Consider the following 18,500-nt stretch of genomic DNA (forward strand, 5'->3'; position numbering starts at 1 on the left):
TACAATATGTCTTTTCTCATTTTAAAATCCTCAGGAGCACCGATAATCTGACCTGAATGAGTGGACTTTTACCCACAGCTGATGGGTCAACAAAAATAGTTGTTTGAGGGATTTGTCACCAACATTTGATATACAGGATCAGGACCTAAACTGTCATTCACATCAGTATCCTGGTATGACTCATGATCTCAGTAGGATGGCACTTCAAAGTCAGTACATAATCATGTTGCACTGGAAATGGATATAAACCAAGGAATGAATTGCAAAGACTCCAAGTGACTTCAACAATTACATGGACAAATCAAGCAACTCATATATTCCATCTTTGTTTATAAAGTTTATAAACTTTATAAAGTTTATTATTCTAGTTGAATTGAGATGACGGTTGAAAGGGGCGAAACTTTTCTTTATAGGCAAGCAGATTTCACCTTCTAGGATAAAAAATACTGCTCAGACACATAGACAGTTGAAGGGTAGGCATAATTTACTGTCTGTAAATTGTTTTGGAATCTTGAATAAAAATAGAGAAAGGAGTTAAAGCAAGCTATGAATAGATTGGAACAAATGAAGATACATGTGGACCCGAGGGGAGTGACCCCACCAATGAACCTTGATTGACAAATAAATATTAGCTCTGCCTCATTTCCATCAACAATGATTTTATCATCAAAGCCACCAACAACCTGCTTGGATGTACTTTGTGGCTCTTGAGGCTGAGATCTTATTTTATCCAGTTGGTATTGCAGATTTCTGCATTTCTTGCAGTACCTCAAAATTTGGCCCATGATCAAGTTTACAACTCATAAAACTTACTATATAGATTCTGTATAATGCCTTGATACTCCTGCTGAAATCACCACCAAGCCTTTTTTGTTACCTAAACTATTAGATCCCAACATTTATATTTGAAATATAACTTCTTGGAGTGCAGACAGGGGTCTGCAGGAGTGACACATAGTTCATGTTACTTTAAGGGTATGTCACATGCCATGATGCAGCATAATCCTGCAGACCCTATTAATAGCATGACAGATGCCTGGAATTGTATTAGAATTTTTATGAGACACCCTATCTTCAAATGTGGGTATTCACCCACAAATCAGCTGAATGGCAGCCAGCACTCTGTTATGTGAAAGAAATCAAGCCCAGTACATTTAAACTTACTAACAATCAGCAACTTCTGTTGTGTTTAAACACAGCAGAACAGTGCAGGTTTTTGTGTTTTGACACTGTTGCATGTAGTTTTTCACTACAATTTTAAAACCTGCTCCCTAGACCCATCCTAGTCCAAACTCCTTTTCTTAGGAAGACTTGCAAAATACTTATACTAGCTTGTTATGTAAAGCTAAATGTGGAAAGTTTAGTATATTTTTCCTTGTCCTTTGTGCACTTTTCCAAGTGGATCTCAGCTGTGCTGTCTTAACTCTCAGTCCCTTAGGATGAGAGAGACAGCAGATGGGGTTAGGGCAGAGGGCTGATGCTTCTGACAGCAAACGGCCTGGTTGTTGAGTGGAAGCTGTGAGCGTCAGGAAGCTCCTTTTCCCCAGAGAACCAACTAACCACTGAAGAAAGTTGAAAATGAGCCCTTTGAGAAGCGCTATTAAAAGTAGTAAAAAATTGCAATTGTGCAGATGATGTGCTGCTGTGTGGTTATTCGGATGCTAATGAGTTTGACATCAGGGAACTCAAAGGGTTTGCAGCTACTCCCTTATGTGATTTAGTTCTTTATTGGCAATCTTTGAGAAAAGAAAGGAAAAATATACTGTTAATAAATACTTAAGTTGATAGAATTTTAGACAAAAATTTGCTAAGTTTAAGTCTTTAGAAAGCTTTGCTCACCATTGTAGTTATTCTCAGAGGTCTTTTGTTTTAGGTTAGTGCGGTTTGAACAAAGAGGAAGAGGAAGGTAGAAGGTTTTGAGAGTTCTTTTGTGGTTTTGGGATTTTTTTTATGAATGTTGAAATAAAATAACAGGAAAATATGGCTTTGAGGATAAACAACATTTCTTTCTAGTAACATATACTTTAAAAAAACTTAAAAAATCCTTTTGGTATTGGGATAGTTTACTCTGGGTTTTCTCCCTTCTTTATTGTCTTACATCTGTTGTCCGTTTCATTATTTGATCAAAGTGTACTGATTATAATTAAAAGTTCTTGATGGGATGAAACTAGAATCCTATCTATTGGGGCACAAGCAGAAATTAGTCACTCAAGAAACTCCAGCTTCCCTGAGAATGTGTTTAGAATGAGCCTTTACAATTTCAGAAATGTAGCATTCAAAATTTTGTTGAAAAAAAATTATCAGATATCATTAAAAGAATAGTTACACTTTTGAAAGTTTATTTCCAAAGTTTGTAATAATTGGAATATTTTCAATGAATAGATCTATTTTACTAAATACACTGGATGCTATGTGAAACAGACCTTTGAAGTTGCAACGGATAGCAAAATTTTAATGTTTTGGTCGCTAGTGTTAGGAGCAACCCCTAAATAAAAGTTGTCCTGCCCCTGCTCATTGTCAGATTCTTCCAGGTTGCAAGTGCCTAGAACTTAAAATGTCAGGAGTGTTTGGGTATTCAATGTTTCTGAAAACAAGGATCTCAGTGTTGTACACGCAGATGTAAACTTCTGCAGCTCTACTTCCCTCGCTGTCACTCTTGATTTAGCATAAAGTCCTGACAGAAAGGAATAAAAAATTAAGCCTGGAGAAATGTCAAAGATTTCCTTAATTTGGCTTATGCTGAGAACACTCTCAGCCTGCCAAACTTTAAATTTTAAGATCTGAAGTCAGAAAAAATAGAACAGAGGGGTTTTCTTCTGTTTTTAAAATATTTCAGAATGCTTCTCTTTTATTTTACATCATGAACTGAACCATCCCACTCAGTCTGATGCAATTAAAACATTTGACTACGGATTTCTACATATAGGAACGGTCGATTATTGTCCACACAAGATAAAAAACTTTTCTAAGAGCAGGTCTATTTCATAAGCTATCAAAAGGGCATTAATGATGTAAAGAGACTCTAAGAAAAGAAAGAAACACTTTTCTTTATGCCCTTTAGAAGCACCATTGATGCCTGTACACCCTATCTTTGTAAAAACACTGAAAAAAATATTGCACCTGGATTATTTACCCATTTTATTTAATGAGTATCTTGTTTCATCTATGTTTTATTTAGTATAGCTGGGGTTTTTTGTTTTGTTGTTTTTGTTTTTGTTTTTTTTTTGTCTGTTTTTTCCAGAGAATGAATTTGAGGATTATCTGTTAAATCAGGCAAGGCATCTTGGGCTCTGTGACAAATTTGGTCCTTTGGAATCTGCACGTATTTTCACCTGGAAACACACAAAGGTGGGATAATTTATTTACAAAAATTAATTTGAGTAGAAATATGGTTATATATTAGCAGTAGAATACTATGGGGTTTCATGTGTCATGCCTCATGCACTTTTCTTGCATAATATCTGCTGTTTTAAGAAAGTCTTCAACAGTCAGGTAGAGCAGTACTGAACAGCAGAAGAGATGAAAATTTTTGTAAATACATAGAAATGCTAATTCTTAAGTTTGTGAATTACACTCTTTTAGCCGTACATACTGTCAGTAACACAAGTATCTTTGAATCTATATGACTCCGGGAATGGGAATGTGTTTCAAAATGCACTGCTTAAATTTAAAATTATTGATGGATAGTTTATTGGTGATTTATATATATATATATATATATGTGTGTGTGTGTGTATGTATGTATAAGGTTTATTGGTTTGGGTCTTTTTTAACTATACAGCAGTTGGGTGGTCTAAAACTTTAGTGTAATTAAAAAGATCTCAAAGCATCAAAGCCTTTTTTTTTTTCTGACTCTTTCTTGCTTCTACAAAGTTATGTTTAATATATAATAGCACAGGAAATAGTGACAAGATCTTTAACTACGTAAAAAATTATAATCTAGGAACAAAAACCTCCAGAAGGTAACCTGAGTTGAGCTGCATTTCAGCTTAGTATATAATTTTTCTCTGAATTTAAAAACTAGCAGTTGCCCCTTAATTTCAGGAAGCTGCGACTCTGCCCTCTAAAGCCTTGGTAAAGAAGACTAATAGAAATACTTGGCACATGTTGGTTACCTAAGGGAATAATAGAACTATTTGCTGTAGTCGTTTGGCAAAAGGACATAAACATATGGCTTTGGTTTATATTCAGCACTGCCAGTTGTGCAAAGTTGCATGGATGAAGTATACAACAGCAGTGACAACTCAGAAATCAGAAGTGAGAATCAAAATAAATCATCCTCATTACAAAGCTATTCAAGCTTGTCTCTGATCTGAGGCTTACTTTGTCTCTACATATTTTCAAGTAGTGAATTCAATATTAAAAAATCTACTTCTCAGAAACAGGTACACCATTCACTCACACTGTAAAATGCCAAATTGTTAATTATTTAAATGTGTTATAAAGATGCTTTAAAGTTTGCATTTAGTAAATGGATTCCTTTTAATTCTCAAGAAATTCAGTGAGCTGAACCAATTACTTCTGTGTCATTCAACTTTTTCCTAGAGAAATCAGGCACATCATTGAGCAAATTAAAGCAAAATTTTCAAAAATAAAGATGCAATATCTCCTTGGTTAAGAATAGTCAAAATCAGTAAAAAAGGTATATTTTTAGTGGTAGTCTTTAAGAACATATTTCTAAATAATTTTTCTTTCTGGTCATCAACATATTATTAAAAAAAAAAAAAAAAGAAAGAAAAAGAAGAGTAAGAAATTAAGAGTAAGAAATTTTAACCACATTACAAGAAATGTTCCTAAAAAAATTGTATTTGGATTCTGGATTATTTTTACCTCCAGAAATGAAAATACCTAACTTTGTCCCTTATATGTGTTCTTGGCATTTCTTTCCCTCATTATATTTCTCACCATTGGTGTGAGATCAGTACTTCACTTTAAAAATGTTACCGTAGACTAAGCGAAAAATTCAGTCAGCACACATATACACATACAGACAATGCTTTCAGACTTATTAAAATTTTTATTCTCTCTGACTTTATTCTCTTTTTATTTGGTAAAATCTTACATGACTTGGTGAAAAGAAATATCAAAATATGAGTATCAAAACCACTGAAAATCTTGCTTTGAGGGTATAATTTACTGTAGGGATACGTACACAGAGTATTGTATCACCTTGGGGCATGACAACAGCACAGTCCTGTTCATTGTCCTTAGCAGAATATGACTTCAGCTTTGACGTTTGTGGCCTCTGTTGGAGACTTGAGAATGGATTTCTGTGCTTTAAAAATCAGCTAGGTTTGTTCTTCTGACTGAGTTCACTAAGCTTGTGAACTTCAGGAATTCACAAATTAAAAAGAGTAGAGAAAATTTATTCTTTTTCCAGACCTCTTAAAATCAGGTTAAGTTTGTCCTAGTGAAATGATTCCCTGAACTTAATTTTGAAAATCAGGTATAACTTTAAGTCAGAAACTCACAGTGCAGTGATAAAGCTTATACTCTTTATCTCTAGATAAAGTGGCGATTTCTATTCCTCTAGCTAGTTATGTGAAAGGAAAGAGTCTGACACTCCAGCAGTGTGAAACCCACTCCAGGAAAGCCACGCTTGTATGAAGATTACAATGGAAATTATAAAGTGCGTAGCTCTTACATGAGCTCTTTCCAGGAGATGCATTTCACTTTCACCTTCACTTTTATGTCGGCAGCACTGGCTTCCCTAAGCCATAGTTTATTTCATAGTAATGTGATGTAAAACTATCCTACCCAGATAGTAGTGTCAATTTAGTTTCTGAAATTCAAATTTAAAAATGTGCAAGTAAACTGACATAGTTGCTATTATTATTATTCTCATTATTATAATTTATTGCACATGCCCTATTTTCAGCTGTTAGTCATATTCTTGGATGCTATTATAACATCAGTACATGCACATGTGCACAGACAGACTCCAGGCACACAAAAAACCAAACTCAGAGCCAAATACTGATTCTCTCACTCAGGGAAGTATTTCCAGGTGCTGCTCTCGAGTCTGTTAACTGCAGTGGGGTGGTACAAACAAAAGAAGTACCACTTGGTTCCTGCAGCCAGGAACTCTGAAACAGTTTGCTCAGAAAGTATGATTGCTGCGATTGCACCAGTAAATTAATCTGGAGAAACATGAATACCTTGTAGCAGTTAAATAGCAAATTATTATCATTTCAGCCAAGCAGAATTTGGAGTATTGTCATTGACTCCAGTCAGTTTTCTGTGATCTACTTGTAGTCTTACACTTAAATCTCAATAAACATTGAAGAAAAAGTAGAGGAAAGATCAGAATGAAATTCACAAAGTCAGACAGAGGGCATTCATAAACCTCGGGGGATTTGCTGGAACATGTTTTCACAAAATAATTCAACATCAGTATCTTCAGTAAATTTTGAGATCATGGAAATGGAGTATAACTGAAGCAGAAAGCATTTATTTCTTAGCCTACTTGCTTAATTATTTGGGACTGCAGAGCTGCTGCATCTCTGTTCTTGTGTTTCTGACTATGTATTTCCCACTAATTCCTTTAGAGTCCATTAGATAGCTTCAACTAATTTTGAAAAGAAAATGTTTAGACGAGTTTAAAATCCATCAAATCAGAGAATCTATATATAAAACCCAGAGATTAAGTGGACTTATTTCCACTGTTCACTTCCCATTGTTTTTGTAAAGCTTGCCCTTAAAAATTATGGGACTATAACTCCCAATACAATTTTCCTGGCAAAAATTTTATTATCTCCATGGTCCTGATGGCTAAAAAAATTAGCAGTGATATTGTGTGAGTATTTTGTGCAGACATGACCATTCTATTTACCCCTTATGGATTCTTGACTCATATGTAGTGTGAGGAAGTGTGACCGTCCCCCAGGTTTGACAGCATGAGGCACCTTCCAGAATCCTTCCAGCCTTTACAGACACAACAGTAATAATATATGTCTCAAACTGACACCTTCACAAGTACCTCTAAAATACTGGCTAGAATTTATCAGAATTTAATCCTTTTGTTGTTCCATGGGCGATTTGAAAGTTTGAATGCTTCTTGCTGGCCATCCTTTGATGTAATTTCATGTAAAATTATCACTATGTAGATGAAAAACAGAAGTGAGAAACTTCATTCACTTTGTATCAGTATAAGGCAGTCTCTAAAAGAACTACCAAAGACAGAACATTTAAATTTTAAGCAAGAGAAGGTTTTTATTTTGCTGACACAGTTTAGCAATTTCAATTTTATTCAGTTACTTTTGTATTTCAAGTTAATAATACATAGGACTATTTTGTAAGTTAGGATGCATTTTGTGCAACACAGACATGATGATTACTTTGATATGTGTATGCACCATAAACTGTCCTATAAATTATAGGTTTGAGATGATAAAAATATATCTCATTTTACAAGGAAAGAAAATCAATTGAAAAATCACCTGCATTGATTTTATCATTGTTTTTCACTCTTTGTGCAGTTTTTAAATATTCATCACAGTGCAACCTGCTGTTTAGACCAAAGTAACTGCTGTTCAGTAGAAGCAGTGGGCACTTTTTGTTTCATAATTAAAAGAGCAGCACTGTGATTGGTGTGGTATTTATTATGAAATGATGACAAAGGAGTACCAGTGTTTTTAATAGTTTTAGCTTACCGGAGCTGTTGTTAATTTTGTCTGTAGAGTTGCAGGTGAAATAATGCACAGTGGATAAATAGTCTATATTGGTTTAACTGAACATAATATATAGTGTGTTCTGGAGTTGTTTGTCTCAATAGACTATAGTAATCAAAAGTAATGAACCTATTATGTGCAGGACCTTGGAGAGCATAGAATGGCAGTAAAAGTGTGGCACATAAAAGGTTTATTAAAGGAAATTAAAGTCCATCATTGCCACACCTGCTCCCCTATTATAAGTCTATGGCAGGTCAGTGCCTTCAATCACAACTCAGCATCAGAGAACAGAGCCATGTTTCCCATTACCATTGCAGTCACATTGCAAAAACTCATTCTCCAGCTTTTAAGGATAGTAACAAGTAAAGGCTGCCATCAGCCCCACTACATAAATAGAAGCTCCTCATGTTTTTTCCTGCTAATAATCAATATTGGATGTAAGTTTAAACAGAGAAAAGGTATAATTGTCTGGCTTTGATGTGCATTTTCATCCATTTATATTTTCATTTCAGACATCGCTAACCTGTGTTCTAGAATTTCACTTCTTCAAGTCCATGAATACCCTTTTTAAATATTTGTGTTCTCTCCTTCAAAATGGTATTTTGATTCCACTGTCTGCTTATAATATTAAAATGTTTATAAAAACAAATAAACTCCAGGAAATTAGAGAAATGCTTTTTATCCCCTAGAAAGGCTCTTTACTCTTTTTATTTCTCAGGTCAATCTTGTCATATTCTGCAATGTTCTTTCAGATAAGACCTTCAAAACATCTCAGTAATCTGAATCATATTGAGCTAAAAATAAAGCATACTCAGATCTTCAAACTCTATAAATGGAAAAAGTCACAAACAGGACTTTGTGCATCTTTCCTCAGTTCAACACAGTTTAGCTGATCCTCAGAAAGAAAAAGTGAAATAATTGACAGGATCTTCTGTTGACATCAGTATTCATCTTGTGACATTTTTCAGGGAGACATGCTTGGCAACTTCTGGTCTCCACATCTAGCTATCATCCAACACAGTTTCATAAATCAGACTCTGGTGTCTGCAAACTGCTCTGCAGAAGCCCATGGGAGTTGCTTTGTCTACTGTATATTTGATCATCACCATTTTGCAAACAGGAAAACTGAGATTCAAGTCAAAGACAGATAGCAAGGCTCCTTCATAAACTGAAGAAAAATTCCATAGTTCCCAACATTTTGCTTTGACAAAAATTACATAGTTCCCGATATTTTGCTTAGACAAAAAATTCCTGGTGATAGAATTTCTTATGTAAAGTTTGATAAAACTTTCTTATATAAAAAGTAAGAGCTACTTTTAGAAAGGAGTTTGCATTCCTGGATATGGTCAAAATTGTACTGTTGTACAACCTGCTATTTGTCACTGCAGTTCTCCACACCACAACATGAAATCTTAATCCCTTTGAATTTCAGGGGTTTGCAATAAAATCCATGGATTGAAAGCCTGCCCCTATAATTATGTGTCTGGGCCACATCCAAGACCAGAAGGTGAATATTTCCAGTTTGGGTTTAGATGTAGCCAAAAGTGTAGTGAGAACAGCTGATCTTGAAAGGATTCTCTTATTTCAGTTAGAAAACTTATGATATCAGCTGACTTCTGGGGGGATCTGGGATTTGATCTTTTGATTGTTTGGATTTCTTTTTTTATAATGTAAAATACAAATCTGGACAATACATTCTCCAAGAAAGCCCCCTATAAATCTATAATTCACTGTCTCTTCAAGCAGAACTTCTTAAAGAAGTAGTTGATTACACGTTGAAGAATTTCAAAGCTGTATATGTGTTATGCATTATCAAGCAAGCTTTCATGTTTTAAGGATGAAGTTGTCAGAAATGCAGGCCCCAACATAGCTGTAGACCTCAGTTACAATGAAAATTGTAACTACTGGTAGTCACAGCAGATTTCTGGGACCTTTTTTTTCAGGAAGTGGATGCTGAAAGCTGCACTCATGCTGCATTACTCTTTCTAACCTTATGCCTTCAGATAACACCTGTAGACCTCATCATTAAACCTTACAGAGTCACTCATAACTATCACTTTATTAAACAAATCTGCATCATTAAAGGTATCTCCTAGGTATTTACTAGATATTCACAGATGGCTTTTTATCTCTTTGACAAGATTAATAAGGCATGATTATTCTTTTTTTCCTATTACTGTCTAGCCTTTGGAAATGTGAAAAAAAAAAAAGGATTGGAGTGGGGTTTTTCTCTCAATGGCTAAAGGTATGAATTAAAGACCTTGTGTTAATATTACAGATGGATGCAGATGGGGAAAATAAAAAGCTGCGCACACGCTCCAAAGGAACCAAGGGTGAGTTAGCAAGCACGCTCCACGACCCTGTGCCCAGAACACCATGAAATATCATAGTTCCTGTGCACAGTCCTTAATGTGCACTGAGAGACTCTGTAGCTTCCTTACGGCTGCTTTTTTTAATCAAGGCAGGACACAGACTGCTGGCATTAAGAGGCGCAATGTTATTAGCTATGGTATAAAGAAAAGCCAAAAAACCTACTGATGTTATTGTATTTGAGTTATTTTTCAAAGAAAATAAAGGCCACATTTTTACTATGCAAAAAAATCCCTAACAACAACAACAAAAAACCCCAAAAAAACCAACAAAAAAATCTCCACAAAACCAAAAACCCCAAAATTATTTTCTACAGAGAGTAGAGTTGACAACATTGAATGAATGCTTTAAAAACTGTATATCAAAACTTTCTCTCATCCACCTGAATGTTTTTCTGTCTATTGCCATTAATTATCTATAAAATAGTTGTGTAAATGGTCCAGAAGTAAATTTTCTTTAATCAAAAGCTGCAGGTGTATGTGGCAGAAGACAATCTTGTGGATTTTTTTGAAGTATTGGTGCTCATGTTTCATTTGCAAAGTTATGACATAGTTGTATTTCCCAGATATTACTCTCTTTTTGTAAGGAACAGATGGAAATGCAGTACCAAGAGATAAAAAGGCCCTTAATGATCTCAACATCTGGAAAACATGATTGACTAGCAGTACAGCCCTTCCAGGAAAATAACTTTTTATTTTAATTCATAACACTTTTTGTGACTCTTGATAATAAGTGAAAATGGATATACTTAAAAATAAATGTCAAAGTTTTGCCTGCCCTGTGAACACTTTTGCTTATTACTATTTTCAGAGGCACAAAGCACCCATCCTTCACTCTAATTTAATGAGAATTGTTGATTCTAAAGATTTTGCAAAACAGACTACTAGTATTCGTTGTCACAACTCACTATTTTGAATTGTTAATATTGTGCCTTCAGGTTCAAGTTATGGTCAGAATGAAAGATTAGAGTGGTTTGGCATTAATTCTCTATTTTAAATGAACAAAGGGGCAAAAAGTGCTAGACATCACTCAGGGAGACAGAGGTAAAGCACTGAAGTACTGCAGACTGACTGCAGACAAGGGGATAAATGCAGACAAACCTTTCTAAAAAACATAATCATTGTCATATCAGAACTTTGATGCAACTCTCAGTGGTGATCACTGAAATTAATATAAAGGTCATGTTTATTTCAAAAGTAGCAAACAGAGAACTTGTAAAGTCTCTGAATAGGGAAGTTACTCACACCTCAGAATTAGGGCATGTCTTCTCTGTTGGTCAAGACTGTGAGTTAAAAGAATTTGGCTGGCATAGAAATCTTCAGTTGTAATTAGTAGGGGTTTCATACTCTTTCACTCAAAATGCTAATAACACATTTTTATAGCTTATGGGCTTCTTCTTTTCTCCATGTTTTTAGACGTGTGCATATACTCTTATAGCAATTAATATATCAAGAACCTTTTTCCCAGAAGTGGAAACGACAAAAGTTGCCTCTGCATTATGAGTAATCCTTAGAGACACCTGTTGGCCTTGTTAATATACTGTGTACTCCTGTGTGGGCAGGAATTTGTAGACACCAGACTTTGCAATTCCCAAACTGATTTTAAATTCTGAAAAATAAGAGATTTTGCGTTCTATTTTCAGGAAAAACAAGGGTCTTCACTTTTAGTTTTATTTTTATTATTTTCCTTATTGTTCCACTGAACATCATATTCCAAGTTTCATGCATCCTAAAATAACTGTGACAATTACACATTCATTCAGCATTTGTCACTAGTAGCTACAATCCTATGGTTAGCATGAAATAACCACCTGTGTTTTGATAGCCACTCCTCTGTCATTACAGATAGGCAGGTGCAAGGCTGCAGAAAGCAAAAATCTGAAAGTGTAAACTAATTAATTCTTTCCTGCTTTTATTAACAGTTCAAGTGGACTCTATAGCTCAAGAGCTCAGGTAAGAATTTTGTTTATTTTTTCAGTTTTATTTTCTTATCTTATTGAAAAATTTATACCACTGCTACTTCTATAAAATAAAGAATGAAGCAAATGTATTTTGTAAAACTCTAAGATTGATCTGAAAAAGGATAATTTATATGGGTTCACTTTTTAGATATACAAAAAAATAAGGCAAAATGTTAGCAATAATTATGCAAGCATAATCAAAAGTAATGTGAAGTGGGCAGGACTCTGGTATGTTGTTTTATCTTCAGCCTGTGTCAGGGCATGCAACAAAATAATTTCTGGTGAATCCCCAGCTCTTTAGTCTTCTTTTTCCTGTAATACGTATTATAGTATTTCAATATCTGAACATTATAAGAGATATTAATATATTTTACTAGATGGTTTTATAAAAGAGATCTGTATACTCCTGTAAATTCTAAGTGCAATAATGGCTTATTCTTCCTTGAGTATTTGTTGAGGTTTCATAATTTATGGAAGTAGCAGGGAGTATTTCTCGAACTTGCACAAAGGATCTCTATCCACTTAAAACCATACACTACATAAATATATTTCAGACTGCAAATATTCTAGTAAAATTTCAACACAACTACTTTAATATACCTATGTATGCACCAAATCCTAATAAGAGATCCAAAAGCTTAGATTAAACTATGGAAAGACTGGCAGATTTTTCTGTACCAAATCTTCAAGAAAGAAAATATTTAGAGGTACCTACAAATTCTTAGAGTTATTAATCAGAATTACAATTCACTACATCTTCAGTGTAATACTGAAAAAAAAATTGCAGAAAGATCTTTAGAGTTTTTTGTAAATTAACTTATATTCCCTATACTTGCTTTTCATCACTTACTGAGCTGCTTGCTTCATCATACCAGGCATCCAAAATATGTGCTTGTGGGTTCATCCAACTAGGGAACAGAAACATCATTGTGTGATTTATTTGATCAACCAAAAAATGCCCAATCTCTTAAAATAGGACATGAAATATTTACAGGAAGTTATTTACAGTGAAAACATACAATATTTTAAGGTTTTGTTTTATAATAAAACTGAGGAAATTATAAGCTTCTTATAGCTACTCCATGAACAGAAGTGTAGGCTAACTTTTTGGATAAATTATTCATGGTGAGTCACTCATTCAGCTCTGCTGTGAATCTCATTTTTTGTATGGCTTCAGTTTCCTGAGATTTAGTGCTTCTCCTTTTTTCCTCTGTGCATTGCTAATTTATGCACCAGAAGGATGCATTAATCCGAAGAGGCAGCCATCCAAAAAAAGGGATGGTCCATGTGTTCCTAGGAGAAAAATGTTTGAAAAATAGAGGATGTGCAAGTTTCTGCAACATCAGGGAAGCTGTGATTTATGTATTATCGATTGCTATAGTTTTCCCAAGCAACTTTATTTTTCCCTGTGAAATATGTGTTGCCTTAGGAACTACTGTGAAGCAGATCACTTTGTCAGAGATGTGGACTACCTCCATAAGGAAACATACATTGGTTTAAAACAGTGAGCTAAACAGCACAAAAGAGCATTATCCAGCCCTTAACTTGTTTTTTATAATTTCTGCTGTACCAAATTCCATACTGGGTATCTCCACAGTCAAATGACTGGTACACAAGTCAGGTGATCAACTTCTGTGGATCTCCTTGTCCATGAAAAAGTAGAGGAAGAGAGGCAGGGACTGCTCTTTGGAAATGCAGCCATTGGACTGCATTCCTGTCAGTCATACCCATATTATTGTGGGAAAACTATTGAACATTCCTCAAGAATTAAAGACTGAAATAGTTTGTTTTGTTCCCCGGATACGGATATTGGAACCACTGTCTTTTCTGACCAAGGTTCTAAATGCTGTGTTGGCTGAGAAATTTAAATCCATGCTTAATTAATTTCCCCTTTTCCCCTGGCTTATTCTATCTGACAAAGCACTTTTGCACTCCTTATTGAGTTTCTGTTATGAAGTGCCTTGGGATACTTTTACATGAAAGACTCTACATAAGCTTACATGCTCATTTTGTATTATTATTAATTTCATAACATTGATTGGTTCTAGAGCATTTGTTATCCTTTCCTTATTCTGTAACTTGTGTTTCACAAAAGTAGAGAATAAAATAAATGAAAAGCAAAACAAAGAGTTTGAATGACTGAATAAATTCAATAAAGCATGAAAATTTTTCTCTTCTAAATTTCAGGCATTGAAATCTTGCTTAATAGAATTCAATGTCAAAAAATCTTTTGATTTCAAGAAAGGCAAGATTTCACTAAGAAAACTGGCTAATCTTATCATCCATCTTCTCCTGAAAAATACGACCACCTTTCTGCATAAAAAAAAGTTTATTTTTAGAAAAATATTATCTTAAGAGACAAGCTGGGTTTTAGATTTTTTTTTTTTTTTTTTTTTTTTTTTTTTTTTTTGCTTAGTAAAATAGCTAAAAATTCTCTTGCACTGGCACAGACTTTTCAGGGAACAGACTTTTCTTTCAGGTATACACAACGACTTATGTGTCAAACTTTCACTTATTTCATATAACCATATGGCCTAAGGAATCCCAACTTTCAGTAAAATATAAATAATTTTCTTTATACATAAACACTATTAACATTTCTGTGCAATTAATTCAAATATATTAGTGTTATTTTAACAGTATCTACTGTAGGTACTGTAGTTTTGAAGCATATTACACTAAACTTAATAAGCCTTTCAAAACAGAACTGTTACTTCTTGAAGTGTTGATCATTTATATGCTCACAAAAAATTTAATTTTTTATTTAGGAATGTAATGGTATTTTCATTGGTAGCTAAGCTACCTTAAGAAAAGATTAAGCTTTTTGTCACAAGCTAAACATAACAAGCAGTGTGTGGTAGAAGTGAATGTTGAAGCCAGGAGATCTCTGTTCCATACATTCAAGTTTGAATCTGACACATTTTGGGCATAGAAGCTCTGTTGTATCCATCTTCTGTGAGAAGCAGAATGAAGAGGTCTTCTCTTAGACAATTTTGTCATGGACCACTGAAAGGACCAGGGCCTTCAGCTGTGTTCAGGATTAGAATGGAAACCAAAGTAAAGTGAGGAATATTGGAGTGATGTATTCTCATTACTGTGTTTTATTTAACAGATGGGATACAGTACAATGAACCATCTGTAGGTTATGGAGTGGCATCTGGGTCAGACCAAGGAAGAGCAAATTGGATTGATCCAAGCACAGAATTGCAAAAGAATAGATCAGTTTGGCTAAATCCATATCTGAATAGAAGGGGTATCTTTTCTGAGTTAGATACAGGTGAAACCAAGTGGTTTGGGCTTCAGTCATTGATGATTAATGTAGAGTCCACGAGGTGTTTCAAATCATGGAGAACAGCATTGCTCTTTGGTGGGAGTAATTAACACTTCCCCTTACTTTCTGCATTGCTGCATCACTTCAAAAGTAAGGAAAATTACTTTGTTTTTTTATCTGGAAGTCTTGTTCCATGGTGTCTTGGTTTGAAAAGACAGGAGTCTGTGAAGGAAGGCAAAAGCCTCCTGTGAAATGAAAAAGGTAAACCCCCTCCCTCCGAATTACCACAATTTTAAAAAAAAGCTCTCAGGCAAAGATATGGGAATGGGAATAACAGTTCTTTACTAGGAGAAAAACTAAATAAAAATAATAATATTTTTAAAATGTAATTAGTACAAACAAAACTAGTGATGGAGTCAGAAACCTGACACCCTGAGGCATCAGGGTGTTGGTAGTAGTCCAGTTAAAATAGTGGCAACTCCTCCTGGAGTGGCAGATGAAATGATGCTGAAGTGGTGGTTTTCTCTGAAGGTCTGGTAGTAGTTTGGCCTGGTCTTCCTCTGGAATTTAGCGGAGGAGAGAGCTGCTTCTCTGGGAATCCAGCGAAGTGGCTGCCAGTGTCTCAAAAAGTGCTGATTTTATGCAGGAAAGAATGCTTGGCTCCTCCCCTCTGGGTGGAGCATCTCACAATGGGAAGATGTAACTTTACGGGTCATGCAGTGAGTCATTCAATGGGCCATTTACAGAAGATATCTCCCCGGAGAGAGACATTGTTCCTGGAAGAGATAAGAAAACTGCCCAACCTCCAACAGATGGCAATAGAATACATGCTTATCTTACAAGCCAGGACACATGGGTTGTGAGAAATTTTAGATATTAAAAGAAGTTGAATTGTTCATTGTGAATGTACAGAGTTATGAGTATCTTGAATACTTTAACAGAGAGATGACTATCAGAACAGATCTATCTGGATGTCTCCTTGTTAGAAGTTGCAACTGGACAATTACCCCTTTGATTAGGAGGGTGAGAAACCAGCACAGCAACCCTGAAAGCAATGGAACTGAAGTAGCACAGAAAATCTGTGTTACTAAAATGTTCCTTAACTTTACCTGTAATGTTTGAAGAGGTACATTAATATACCGTTGTATACAAGTATATGACAACATGCTAAAAAGCACTAAACTAACTGAAGTAGTTATTCCTCATTTTACATTACTAAATATTTTCCTGGTTTCCTTTAGGAACTTTTAAATTACATGTATGCAATTATAACTGAGCTCTGTTTCCAACAGTATTAGAATGAAGGTAGAGAGTTTGGTAGATAGAAGGGAATTTGGCTAGTCAGGAAAACCTTATGGCATGAAAGAAAACGCCTGTTCATGCCTAGCTGCATTTAGAAAAGACTGATTGGCAACTGTTTTTCTGAACTTCATATAGTAGGCAGATTTGTAAGAAATATTTGGGGAAAAAAATGCAGTAGTATAGCAGATGACTGGAGGAGGTGAAGATGATACTTAGCTGATGGAAGAACTGGGCAAATGAAGAAAAATCACATAAAATAGCTCCAAGGTGTTTCTCAATAAGAACTGAGATTATGGTTGATTTGTGTAGCTATCACCTTCACAGTTATGTTATCCCACAGCACGGCTTAGAAATAAGACAGAGACTGAGAAACCTGTTTGTTCCTAGCTGGCATATGGAAAACCTGTCAGGTTTGTCCTTTGGGCTTGGCTTCTGTTTCCACAGGAGCTGGTCAGAGACTGATTTTCTGGTAACTGCTGTAGAAAAGCACGTTTGACATAATCCTGAATAAGCACATTTGGAAAAGAGACTGAGGTAGACTCTTGCATTTCCTGGTGTCTCAGCTGTCTCCCACTGGCAGAAAATGTGGGACCCTCACAGTCCTTAATGCGCTTTGCTGAAACAAATTGTATCTCAAAATTCAAACAGACTCAGTAGTAAATGTTAAATGAAGATGGTCAATAGTTATAGCTACTACCAGACATGTCTGAGCTTCACAGAAAATGTTTTTTTTTCAATTTAAGATTGGATGTTGACAGCATACCCTTTCAGTTCTCCTCCCCAGTGCTCCCCATGATGTTAACTGGCTGGGGCAGAGCTGTGCCATCTTGGCATTTAAGTATTTCTCCATGATATATTGGATTAAGCATTCCACCTGAGTCAAAGTTCTGTATCATGCTGTTTCTATTGATAACTGGCCTTCAATTAAACAATAGGCATTAATCTTAATAGTAGCTATTCCCAAGATCTGCTAATACAATGAGTTAGAATATCTGCCGCTTACTCTTTAGCTTGAAAAAGGAACTTCCTCCCTGCCCTAACCATTGTATAAATTGAAATGGTTATGGGGTGCTGAAAATATTAACCTCTGTCTCTTACTCCATGATTTCTGGTACAAGCCAGTCTGTCATGTTATTATGAATCATGCTTTCTTAAATTCGCATTAAATCTTGTTCATTTACTCTTCTTTTCTGACAAGATTATTAGGTTCCTCAAGAACTTTATCTGATGTTCTAGACCTTACTCTCCTCAAAGAATCTGTTGAAATCTGTGTTTTACACTAAGGAAAAATGATTTTGTAGTTGATGTTTGATAGAAAACATTGAACAATCAAACAGAAACACTGAAAAATCACTGTGTGGTGCCATTTACTGCAAGGCAAAGGTAAGTATATAGTCACAGTATATTGTCACAGTCATAGTGACAAAAAAAGTGTTAGAACTCACCAATCCTTACTATATCCTGTATGTTAATGTTGTCACCATAACTAAAAAAACAAACATTAATGAAAATTGTAATGGTAATCAAGTTTATAGTCTGTTATGTCTAAGTTCCTCCCTTGTTTCCTCCTTCTCCCAGTCACCCTCTAATTAGCCATCAAATTGTGAAACCTACAGTGCTGTCATCCCTCCTCTCCCTTCACTCTGTCTCTCCATCTCATTACTTTTCTTCCTTTCCTTTTTCTAGCATTTGAATGAGTTGATGGACTTCAGGCTTTTAAATTTTTTAGAGTACCGGGTGCTTTCATAGTTCAGAACCAAGTTGTTCTTTCAGTACTGTTAAACCAGCAATCAAGACAAGAGTTAACAACGAAAAACACAGAAAGAAAGTCAAAATGTAAACATTTCCACTTCAAGTTTTCTTCTTTCAACATTAATGTGAGTGGGTTAAGGCTTGCATAAAATATTTGCAACTTGTGTATAGAGAA

At 35.1% G+C, this 18,500-nt stretch overlaps 1 protein-coding gene across 11 annotated transcripts in view; it reads left to right on the forward strand.

Moving 5' to 3' along the window:
- The window catches only part of ST18 (ST18 C2H2C-type zinc finger transcription factor), a 169,180-nt gene that overhangs the window by 90,680 nt on the left and 60,000 nt on the right, over positions 1–18,500 (forward strand). For 3 of the 11 annotated variants that reach the window (XM_021555702.3, XM_021555704.3, XM_021555706.3), the window contains 3 exons: positions 3,242–3,348; positions 9,949–10,003; positions 11,962–11,992. The exons of 1 other annotated variant lie outside the window; for it this stretch is intronic. In XM_021555702.3, the coding sequence (XP_021411377.2) occupies positions 3,242–3,348; positions 9,949–10,003; positions 11,962–11,992 (193 nt within the window). Of the gene's footprint in view, positions 1–165; positions 174–3,241; positions 3,349–9,100; positions 9,178–9,948; positions 10,004–11,961; positions 11,993–18,500 lie in introns of those variants that run through there. 7 more of the 11 variants (XM_021555709.3, XM_021555710.3, XM_021555703.3 and 4 more) reach the window with 4 other exon arrangements.

Source organism: Lonchura striata, chromosome 1 (assembly GCF_046129695.1).
Source record: "Lonchura striata isolate bLonStr1 chromosome 1, bLonStr1.mat, whole genome shotgun sequence".
NCBI classification, from domain to species: Eukaryota; Metazoa; Chordata; class Aves; order Passeriformes; family Estrildidae; genus Lonchura; species Lonchura striata.